This window comes from Neomonachus schauinslandi, chromosome 3 (assembly GCF_002201575.2).
Source record: "Neomonachus schauinslandi chromosome 3, ASM220157v2, whole genome shotgun sequence".
Lineage (NCBI taxonomy): Eukaryota > Metazoa > Chordata > Mammalia > Carnivora > Phocidae > Neomonachus > Neomonachus schauinslandi.
Window position 1 is genome coordinate 149,055,995 of NC_058405.1, and position 12,107 is coordinate 149,068,101.

The following is a 12,107-nucleotide window of genomic DNA, read 5'->3' on the forward strand; positions in this document are numbered from 1 at the left end:
TGCTGATGGTGATAGTATTCTGTTTTGGTTTTTTTGAGAGATTATATATGCAAAAGTATATATAATTTAGTAGAATTTTCTTAGTCAAGTTTAAATGAATTTAAACACAAGTATCCATGATGCTGAAACAATTGAAGGAAACCTTAAAGATTAGACTGACTTCCTTTTTTTAGAGTTGAATCTGAGTCCAGGGAAAACAAGGGACTTGCCCATTGTATCATAGTTAGGAATTAATTAATTAGGAATAATTAATAGAGTTAGGAATTTGAACTCTTTCTTAAGATTCCATAAAAAATAAATGACATGATTGTTTCTCTTGTGTTTCTTTCTGTTTCTAATGCACAACAAGTTTACTGTCTTTATATACTAAAAGTATTCTCTTTTTATAGGAGAACTATGGATTTGATAAAATTGAGGTGCGAGACAATGGTGAGGGTATCAAGGCCATTGATGCACCTGTAATGGCAATAAAATACTATACTTCAAAAATAAGTAGTCATGAAGATCTTGAAAATTTGACAACTTACGGTTTTCGTGGAGAAGCCTTGGGATCAATTTGTTGTGTAGCTGAGGTAAGGTAATTTATATTGACTTCTTTAGTGATTTCATAATCACAGAATGGTAGCATTAAGAGAAAATGAACCCAGTTTTTGGCAAAGAGTGTGGATTTTTTTTTTTATTGTGGTAGAGTATACATAAAATTTATCATTTAAACCATTTTTAAGTGTACAGTTCAGTGGCTTTAAGTGCATGTAGCCATCACTGCCATCCATCTCCAGAAGTTATTCATCATTGCAAACTGAAACTTTGTGCTCATTAAACGATAAGTCCCCATTATCCTTCCCCACCTCCAATCTGTATTCTACTTTCTGTCTCTGAATTTGACTAATGGAGTCATATAATATTTGTCCTTTTGTGTCAGGCTTATTTCATTTAGCAAAATGTCTTCAAGGTAACATGTATCAGAATTTTATTCCTTCTTAAGGCTGAATGATCTTCTAGTATGTATAAGTCATATTTTGTTTATCCTTTTATGTGTTGATGGACATTTGGGATGTTTCTACCTTTTTGCTATCATGAATAATGCTGCTGTGAATGTGGGTGTGCAAATGTCTATTGAAGTCCCTGCTTTTGCTTCTTTTGTGTATATACTTAGAAGTGGAATTGCTGGATCATATGGTAATTCTGATTTTTTGAGGAATGGCAAAGTGTGTTTTACAATGTTAATATTTATAGAAGGAAAAAATACTTCAGTGACCCACTGGCTTGGGGAAAAAAAACGTATTAAGTAAAATTAAACAGATTATCTTAATTATAAGCTCTTCTCAGAGATTTTACTATACTAAAGTGCATTGTGAATCTCTAAGGTTGGTGGTTTATAGTAGTTACATTTCCCTGCATGTACTTGACTATGAAACCCTTTTATTGATAAGCATATCACTGTTGTTTTGTTACTGTGCTGTGGAACCCACTTTGGAAATACCATTCTAGTCAATACAGATAGATTGGGCTCTAGAGATATGAGTTGACTTGTTCTTAATCCTACCTAGTCAGAGGCAGATTGGATCCCAGAACTTTGTTCTCCTGACCCTGGTTAGGTGCCTTCAGTGTTTATAAACCCCTCAGTTCAGTGCCTGACTAACTTGTTTGCATAGTACCAATTATACTTCACTGCCTCCGCACTAGATTTCATAACTAGCTTGTGGCAAAGCCTGTCTAGAACCTTGATCTGTTCATTTCCATGTGTCTTATTTATGTTTGATCACACTACTCTGCACTAGTTTCTTTGTGCTGTACTATATTATTCTGTGTATTAGGCTGTGTTTTATAGTGTGATAGTATCTGTGTACTGTATGTGCCCACTGGCTACGTATCCCTGCATTTGTACTTTTCTGGCCGACTGTTTGGGTGAGAATGCTCCGATACAATGAAATGATAGAACTTTACCTACCGTTTCAGAAAAGTGCCATGTACACGAGATATTTTTGCTTTCTTTTCATTCATTCTTTGGACGTCTGTTTAGTAACAGATATAACAGCAGTCATATAATCTCCATGCTTATTGTGGTCTTCTCTCTTTCCTTCTGCCCTTAGAGTGCTGGCAGAGTGTAGGTCTTCTCCATTTTTGTGAAAAGAGTCCCTGCTCAGTATTCAGTTTTCTCTTTTGGAGCTCTGTAAGGTGATGCCTAAGTAACAAAGAAAAATTGTGGGTGGGGAGGGGGTGGAGTTTAAAGTGGGAGAGTTTGATGTTCTAGTACAGAGGTAGACTAGGGGCCCTTATGTGTTAGAATCCAGATGTTCAGGGGCCCATGGGTGGCTCAGCTGGTTAAACGTCGGACTCTTAGTTTCGGCTCAGATTGTAATCTCGCTGTTGTGAGATGCAACCCAGTGTTTGTCGGGCTTGGTGCTGAGCCAGGAGTCTGCTTCAGATTTTCTCTCCGTCTCCTCACCCCTGTCCCCCCCCCCACAACGTGCATGTGTGTACAAACCCACTTGTGCATGCACGCTCTTTCTCTCTCTCAGATAAATAAATAAAAAGAAGAATCCAGATGTTCAGACATTGCTAAAGGAGGAAAGGACTTCTCCTTAAGTGCATTCTGCTTAAAACCTCTATCCAAAATCTTGCATACTCTGTGCTTTCTGTGCTTCCCTTTCTGTCTCAGCACTTACTTTATTTTAGAGTTCACTGAGTCTCCAAATATATTTTAGGGAAGAGCAAGTAGAGGGTACATCTAACTGGGCATTGCCCATCTTTCTCCCTAGAGACTATGTATCTGGGAACCTACAGCCCTGGGATCTTGTAGAAAGTGTTTGCTTTTTAAATGGGTTCAGATTTGTACCAGGGAACCTCTGAAACTCCCAGTACTAGCACATACTATTGTGTGAGCTCTTGGTTGCTATTTTAGAAATCATGTAATTTTTTTTTTTTTTAAGATTTTATTTATTTATTTGACAGAGAGGGAGGAAGCACAAGCAGGCAGAGTGGCAGGCAGAAGCAGGCTTCCAGCTGAGCAGAGAGCCTGACATGGGGCTCCATCCCAGGACCCTGGGATCATGACCTGAGCCAAAGGCCCGAAGGCTTAACCAACTGAGCCAGCCAGGCACCCCAGAAATCATGTAATTTATTTGAGAACATAATTATTCGATTTCTTTAGCTGTTGTCCAAACTTGGTAGTCTTTAAGGTATATTTTGGCAGAGTATTGTTGAATAATATATAATTTAGCATTTCTAGGTTTTCAAAAATTAATTTTTTTATTTTAATGTAGTTGACACACTAGTTTCAGATACACAATATAGTGATTTGACAAGTTTATACATTATGCTGTGTTCACTACAACTGTAGCTAGCATGTCTTTTTTTTTTTTTTTTTTTTTAAGATTTTATTTATTTGAGAGAGAGAGAATGAGAGACAGAGAGCATGAGAGGGAGGAGGGTCAGAGGGAGAAGCAGACTCCCTGCCGAGCAGGGAGCCCGATGCGGGACTCGATCCCAGGACTCCAGGATCATGACCTGAGCCGAAGGCAGTCGCTCAACCAACTGAGCCACCCAGGCGCCCCTAACATGTCTTGATATATTGCTATTACAGTATCATTGATTATATTCCTTATGCTGTGCCTCTTATGTCCCATGACTTATTCAGTCCATATAATTGGAAGCCATTATCTCCTTTCATTCAGAGGTGGAATCTAAGGGGGAGAAGAAAAAACCCACAAATGAATAAACAAACAAAAAGGCATTTCTGTATTTTCTGTAAGATGTATATAACCTTTCAGAACTGAAATTGGTTATTATCAGCTTTGTCTCCTAGGTGGCAGCACTATACTTAGTCTTTTAACATACATGGTAATAAGCCGTATGATTTATCCAAATCTTTACTGTAGTTCTGATTTTAAACGGCAGTTTTTCAAGTCTCTGTACAGTGGTACTCTATTTTGTTTATTTGATTACTTAGCCCAGTTGATATCCAAGTTTATCATTTTGTCTTTTGTTTCATTTTTGAGGCATTTGAATGCCTTGAGTATATATACTTAAAATAATTTATCAGAATTACAGGAGGAATAAAGGAATTGTCAAACTACCAGAATAATATATGGCTGTAAACTTTTTAAAAATTATATTCAGTTTACACATTATAATGTCACGTGTTTCTCTTACAAAATATTAACAGCATTTTATGTAATCTCTTTTTCTTGTAAATCTTTGGGAAAACCACACATAGATACATGTGTGTATATTTTACATATATGGACTCAAGGTCAAGATACATACCATGATCAGCACCCCTGAAGTTTCTCTCATGCTCCCTCCCAATAGGTAACAGCTATTCTGACCTCTATCAATACAGATTAGTTCTACCTGTTCTTAAACTTGATGTAAATGAAATCTTACAGTATGTATTATTTTGTCATAGATTTTATGATGATGATTTGGGTTGGATTGTTTCTGAAAGCTAAAGCATCATCAAAAAATCTAGAACTGGAAGGGATCCTGGTAGTAGTAGTGGACCCTGGTTCATTGCTAGATGCCCCTCGTCAGGACTGAGTACTCATTCCCCTAGCTGCCAAGTATTGGCAACTGAATGCTCAAAGCTGAGTCTCTCCCTGGAGATTGCCCTTACCTCAGCTGAACAGGGCAACCTGCATCCAATGACTGACTAATGAGGGATTATAAATGTTCTATTCCAATTCAGAACAACTCTGCCATGCTATCTCTGGTCCAAAGTGACCCCCCCCCAGGGTCAGCCAAGTCCTTGTTTGTGACTGCAGAGCCCCATTTCTCTTTCTGCCCTGCCCTCACAAGTGATCATCTCGGGAGCACCCACAATGAACTTCCTGCTCACTAGTCTTCCTCTCAATCTGTGTTATGGGTAAACCACCCTAAAATGTAGGTCTTCTATGGTTCTGTCTCCTCATATTACTGATGAAGAAACTTAGGTCTTGTGAGGCCAAATGCCAGGTCTTCTTACTCCAACTTTGAAACATAGTCTAATAATCAGTCAGCTACTGTTTATTTATCTGTTGTATGCAGGGCGCTGTGCTAAGTAGTTTACTTTAGAAGAACTGTGCACAGGGCAGTAAATGTAATATGAAAATTGTGACCTATTTAAGGACATATAATGTGTCCATGGCAAAGCCAAGAATTCAGTTCCAATATCATGTCTCCCAGTACTGAGTTTTCCACAGTAGGTCATGCTGCCTTCTTACTAGTATGGTTAGAGAGGTATTTATTAGTTTAAAAATACCTCATATTAAAATAATGAATATACTCAGACATGCATCCATAAGCTCAATAGATGATATCAAGGAGTAGTCAAGTTGAGACTTATGTGGGAGGATTCTGAATAATATTTCAGAAATACAGAAAGTAATATATGCTTGTTAAGGTCAATTAGATTTAAAAAAATTGTTATTGAGGAATTATTGTTTTTGTTATTAATGAGTGCTTTTTGGGGAGAAAATTTCACTTTTTAAATTTAATGAATATTCTTCATTCAGAAAGAACTGAAATTTCATATATAGAAGCTGCATATTTATTTTAAAGGCTCCAATTTATTTTGAAAATCTTTGGGCAGAGATTACAGTTACATAATAAAAATTAGTGATTTGGTTTGATCTGCCAGACTAACTGATGCAGGTAATTTTAAAGTCATACAGATGTAAATCATCTCAGGCTCAGTAGATTGATGATATGTAATTGGAATATAGTTTTATCTCACTGTTAAGGGGCTGTCACCCAAAATTCTGATTGTTGAAATTATTTTTATTAGATTACTTTAAAGATGTCAATTTTAGTTAGAAAAATTACGTAGCCTTTTAGCAAAATTCACTGGAGAAATTTAAAACCTATCTAATTCTATATTCTTTATTGATATACTTGAAAAGAATGGGCAGTTTTCCTAATTTGTCCATTTTAAAATGGCTTCCAGTCTTAGAATTAACCAGTACAAAGGAGTAAAACATTGTTTTTATACCCACAGAGTATCCTGTTGGTATTTAAAAGTGGAATTACCGCTTCCCTAATTTATGATGAATGTATCACAAATTGATTGATATGGTTTTCTTTAAAGTCATGTCAAGTATAACTTCTCTTGAAATTCATTGTTGTTTGTACAGCAATAATTTGGAAGTACTTGTTTTCTCCAGTGTTTAATTCCTGGTACAGATTACTAAGCATATTGACTGGAATGAGCTAGAGATAATGAAAATTCTGTTTTGACCTGTTTATAAAATTTTTTTGTGAAGACTTTGTATATATTGTTTTTACCACATAATAAAACATGTAATAAAAGATTTTATTTCTCTTTAGGTTGATTTTTATATACATTGTATTAAAAATGACCTTTTCCCCTTCCAAATAGATGTTTAAGAAACTCGTAAGTTTTTTGACCTGGATTTTAAATGGAGGCTAAGTTACACCTCAGTTTTAGGAGAAGTACTGGACAGTTTTGTTTTCTTAAAATCAGAACAAACTCTGAAAAAGAGAACCCTAATTCTCAGTACCAAGTGTTTGAATAAGAGACTTGGCCAAAGGCATAAAGCAGGTCAACTTTTCTGACAATCATTTAGTGAGGATAATCATGATTTGAGGGGCAAATGAAATAATACATATGAGGTATCTTGAATACAGTCATGTTCCATACAGATGAAAGTTATTTTCACTCTGGGCTTGAATGTGAAAAGTAGTATGTACCTCTATCGTAAAGTTGATAATATCATCAGACTTGTTCATTTCCTTGTTGGCAAGCAGTATTGTACCTTACTTTTCAAAGTTTATGCAGACCACTCAACATTTTTGGGAAATCCTTCCTAATAACACATTTCTAGGTAAATTCCTTCTATTTCTCACAAAAAGTCTTTATTTTATAGCATAAGTTCATTATTTTTCTTGTTTGTCCCTCTGAAGAATTAACAGAGGTGCCAGCCATCCTCTGCATAACAATCATGTTTATTGATTCATTTATCCATTTTTTTTTTTAAGTGCTTAAATTGTGCTGGGTTTTATTCTGAATCATCAAGTTCATTATACATAATTTTTTGATGGGATAACATGATATATAAGTTCGTTTTTTTAATTTAAATTCAGTTAGCCAACATCATTAGTTTCATATGTAGTGTTCAGTGATTTATCAGTTGCGTATAATTCCCAGTGCTCATCATATCACGTGCCCTCCTTATGCCCATCCCCCAGTTACCCCATCCCCCTGCTGACCTCCCTTTCCGCAATCCTCAGTTTGTTTCCCAGAGTCAAGAGTCTCGCATGGTTTGTCTCCCTCTCTGATTTTAAAGATTTTATTTATTTATATGGCAGAGAGACAGCAAGAGAGGGAACACAAGCAGGGGGAGTGGGAGAGGGAGAAGCAGGCTCTCCGCCGAGCAGGGGGCTCGATCCCAGGACCCTGGGATCCTGACCTGAGCCGAAGGCAGATGCCTAACAACTGAGCCACCCAGGTGCCCCTCCCTCTCTGATTTCTAACATTCAGTTTTCTCTCCCTTCCGCTATGGTCCTCTGCACTATTTCTTGTAGGTTCGTTTTTGTTTTACATTTCATTAAACCTGCATGGCTTAAAGGGGGCAGAATGAGAAGCTATGCCATTCTGTTTTGAATATGAAAGTTGGGACTTCCTTAATTGTGGGCCCCCATAGCTGTAAAAAGATAGGAGGAAGCCCCTACCATCATTTTGATGGTTTCTCCCTCCTGTTCCATGCTGTAGGGTACATCCTATGTTACTTAAAGCCATGGTGGTAGAGCTTTAATTAGAATGGGCATAGGAATTTTTGAAGCAGTAGGGTATCCTGCTTTCTAATTGCAGCCTCCTCACAGGTAATAGAACTCTGTTGAAAGGAGAAAAGCCAGAGCCAAGATTTCCCTGTTGTTAGTCTCCCACAGTGAATTATCCGGGAGAAGGTTCTGACATCAGAGCTCTTATATTAGTGTACAACTATGCACAGGCAGACATCCTCACAGAAAGAAAAAGACATTTCAGTGATCCAGGCAAAATTGATACTTCACCTGAATCATGAAGACCACTGACCTTAGTTTTCAGGATCCTGTTTCTGTGCCAAAGTATTCATCCAAAAGTCAGCAAAAAAATAAAAACCAAACTTTAACACAATTATCTTAAATGAATTTTTGCCAAGAGAGGTTTTTTTTTTGGCATGAATTAACAGCATATATGCTAAGTTTTACATTTTTGTTTTATCTAAAACATTGAGAAAAATTATGCTTATTTAAAGTTTAAATGCTTTTATGTAATTTAACTTTGTATTAGTACTATTATTCCCTTGAAACTCAATAATTGGACCAAAAAATCAGTTTTTAATAACTGATAGCTAGTATAACCTGTAAGGTTCTTTGAGAACTTCTAAAACTTTACATTTTAAAATAAACTCTTTTTAAAATTCTTAAAATAAATTTCTTTAGTTCTTCTCTTGACACCACCAGATTCATTCTGCCACAGTTCATTAATGTCTCTAGTAAGAAGCACAAGTAATAATTTGTAATGTTAGAGATGAATCTGTTGGTGGAGTTACTATAGGTACACATGTGTTAGTTGCTGCAGAGCTAACACATTCTAAGCTTGTGCCTAGTCCAAAAAAAGTTTTCCTGCCCAGGACACAGAGTCATATGATGAAATGAACTCTTGAAATACAATTCCTTCCTCTGAAGAACACATTGTATTTCATGAATTTGTGAAACATGCTTATGTGTTATCCTTCACTGTCTTTCACAGTAAGTTGCAAAGCATTTCCTATCGAAATAAGTTTTCATAGTAACCTACACATTCTAATTTAATATTGGAAAATAATATTCAATTTTTTACTTTAATACAATTACTACAGTGTGACCACTAAGATCCTATTTTGCTTTTTAGCACATCGGTTTATTCATCTAGGTTGGAGTATATTTACTATTAACTAATATGTTTAAAGGATGAACAAGTTAATAACTATAAAATGCTTTGAAAGTAGTTAAAACAAATACCCGCGTAACCTTGTAAAGTAGCATCATCTTCATCTTATCATTGCCTTCCCCTTAAAAATGATAGAGGAATCATTTATTCAGGGCCATCTAACAAGAACTCAGAGCCAGGCTACTTTTGCTCAATGACTCCAACTTTAGGGTAGGTGGCTAGCTCTTTGGAGAATAGAAATAGAGTTCAGTTGACCTTGGCATTTTTGAGAAGTGGTTGGTTAAATGTAGAATTATTTTTAAAGGGACAGTCATAGAGTAATTAAATTAGAGACAGGAAAGAAATTTTTTTACTCTTTGTTTTAAGCTTTATTAGAAAAAATCTTTACTGGATAGAATAGAGTTGGGATGTAGCAGGGAGGATTAAGATTAGTTACCAGGAAAACTTTTAAAATTATACAGCTTTTGAACCACGGAATGTATTTTTGAAAGAAGTAGAAAAATCATTTAAGATTATATAGAAACTCACAACTCTGTGTTAGGTGCAGCTTTTTTGAAGAACAGTTATTATAGAAATGGCAGCTTGAGGCAATGCCCCTGGTAAGGATTTGATGGACATTAACCTCAGAGGGAATCTAGTAGATTCTACTAGTATTGTGAGCTAGAGAAGCCATTTTTGGGGTAACTTTGCTATTTCCTGCATGGTAGCCACATGTTCTATAGCCACATGGCCTATTGTAAATCAATGCGTGGTTAGAACTGGGTGGCAGAACCATCAAATCCAGTGTAGATCCAACTGGATCTAGATGAGTTCCAGCAGTGGAGCTGGGTCTTTGTGGCTTCTTCCTAAATTACAGTCAGCTCCACTGAGTCCAAGAATGGCCAAGAAAGATTGCTCCAATTTTGCATCATCATTGCTCACAAAATGTGTGAGGAGGCTACCCTTTTCTGAATCCACTGTGCTTTCCTAGAACATCCCCACTCCCCACCTATGGTATTTTCTGACAGTGGAATGGTTTACTATTGTTAGACTCTGCCACACATCTCAAAAAATAGGTAAACAAAAAGCTGATGGTGAGGGTAGCTCAGAAGAATGCAGACATTCTTTTTTTTTTAAAGATTTTATTTATTTATTTATTTGACAGAGAGAGACACAGCGAGAGAGGGAACACAAGCAGGGGGAGTGGGAGAGGGAGAAGCAGGCTTCCCGCGGAGCAGGGAGCCCGATGTGGGGCTCGATCCCAGGACCCTGGCATCATGACCTGAGCCAAAGGCAGACACTTGAGCCACCCAGGTGCCCCAAGAATTCGGACATTCTTATTTTTTTAAAAAGATTTATTTATTTGAGAGAGAGAGATACCAAGAAAGAGCACTAGCCAGGGGGAGGGTCTGAGGAAGAGGGACAATCAGACTCCCCGCTGAGCAGGAAGCCTGCCACTGGGCTAGAAATCTGGACCCCAGGATCAGACCTGAGCTGAAGGCAGACACTTAACCAACTGAGCCACCCAGGCACCCTGAATGCAGATTCTTAAACTTTTACTTCTGTCCCTAACATCTTAGGAAATATTTTCATGGTCAGTGAAATCCTTTCTTATACATACATGCCTTAATGCTAAAGTGTTTTTCAATTAATAGAAAATTTACATTTAAATAGTTCAAAGTTTTGTTTTAAGAAAAAAATTGTCCATAAATATATATGTGTATGATTTATATTTTTTATTCCTTTGAACCATTAGCTTGAAAGACAGAAGTGTAGTTTTATACAGAATATAAAAAAGGAGGGAATGATCATTTTACAAAAGGATTTTTCATGTTACCAACAAATTTATGGGAATTGTCTTTTAAAAAGCAAGTTTCCCTAATGCAATCAAAATATTTGATTTTACAGATGTAAGTTACACAACACAAATAGCCATTTCAGATACACTGATTTGTGTATGAGCATTTTAATTGAAGTTAAATACTCAAAGATCAGTAATTTGTCCCCTAAAAAAATATACGGTGGCCTATTATTATTATAATTCTAAGGGAATATTACAAGAGAAGTGGTCATAAGAGCTTAACAAGTAAAACTTTTTTTTTCAGTTTTAAGTAAATGTATAATTATTTTAAATCTAATTTGATAATGAGTCCACTGCAGTATCTAAAATAATAATTTTATTAGTATTTGTTTTTTTTATATATTCCAGGTTTTAATTACTACAAGGACAGCTTCTGATCATTTTAGCACCCAGTATGTTTTAGATGGTAGCGGCCACATAATTTCTCAAAAACCTTCACATCTTGGTCAAGGTAAGAGAGTAGCTTTGTATCTTTGCCTTTCCTGTCTTTTTTTTAAAACATTGTTACTCCCTAAATTCAGATGTGCTGCTTCAGGTTTGGTCTTGATAAAGGCTAGTTTACTTCCAAGTGAATGTATTCACCCCTTACTTTAGTCACCAATCTCTTAAATACTTGGAATGGTTCTCGAGAGGAACTGTGTAAAAGCCTTAGGACAAAAATATGGATTAGTCACCCTTCTGTAAAACTGTAAGAACAGTATTACTGTTGTTGGATCACTAGTGTTTTCTTTATATGTGAAGGATGATATTTTATTGAAATGCCTAAAACATTATTGATTTGGTAATCATGGTAATAAACAATACCATCAAGATACTATGATTATAAAAATAATTAAAATATATTTATTTATGGAAAACTTCAAATGTATGTGCAAGTAAATAGAATAGTGTACCCATTGTTCAGTTTTATTAGTTGTCCACCCATTGCTAATGTTGTTTCATCTAATATCCTTACCTACTTCCTCTTTCTGTATTATTGGAAGCAAATAAATGTATTAATTATTGTTGCTATTTGTAATACATTTCTTAGTGTTTTATACACTTCTGTAATTTTATTACATTTTAATTGACATCTTATGTTTTTAAGTTCCTTTACTATTTACTTAAAAGGAAAAAGAAAATCTCTGCAGGCTTGAGTTTCATGTATCTCCCTTAATTTTTTTCATATTGCTAACTTCTGGTAATGGAATGTTTAAAGTTGAGAAAATGTTGAAGATATGAACTCTTTAGAGTCATATTCAAAAGAATTATTTGATCTGAAAGTCCCTGTGTTTTTTTATTGCTGTTTGCAATAAAATTTGTATCATAAATTCATTTTTTAAATTTTGTGTCCCTTGTAATTTATTAAAGTACTAT

General features: G+C 35.7%; 1 protein-coding gene across 1 annotated transcript in view; it reads left to right on the forward strand.

Annotated features, from left to right (window-relative positions):
• The window catches only part of PMS1 (PMS1 homolog 1, mismatch repair system component), an 87,365-nt gene that overhangs the window by 15,339 nt on the left and 59,919 nt on the right, over window positions 1-12,107 (forward strand). Inside the window, exons 3-4 of the mRNA XM_021702698.2 lie at window positions 390-572; window positions 11,100-11,202. Of these exons, the coding sequence (XP_021558373.1) occupies window positions 390-572; window positions 11,100-11,202 (286 nt within the window). The remainder of the gene's footprint in view (window positions 1-389; window positions 573-11,099; window positions 11,203-12,107) is intronic.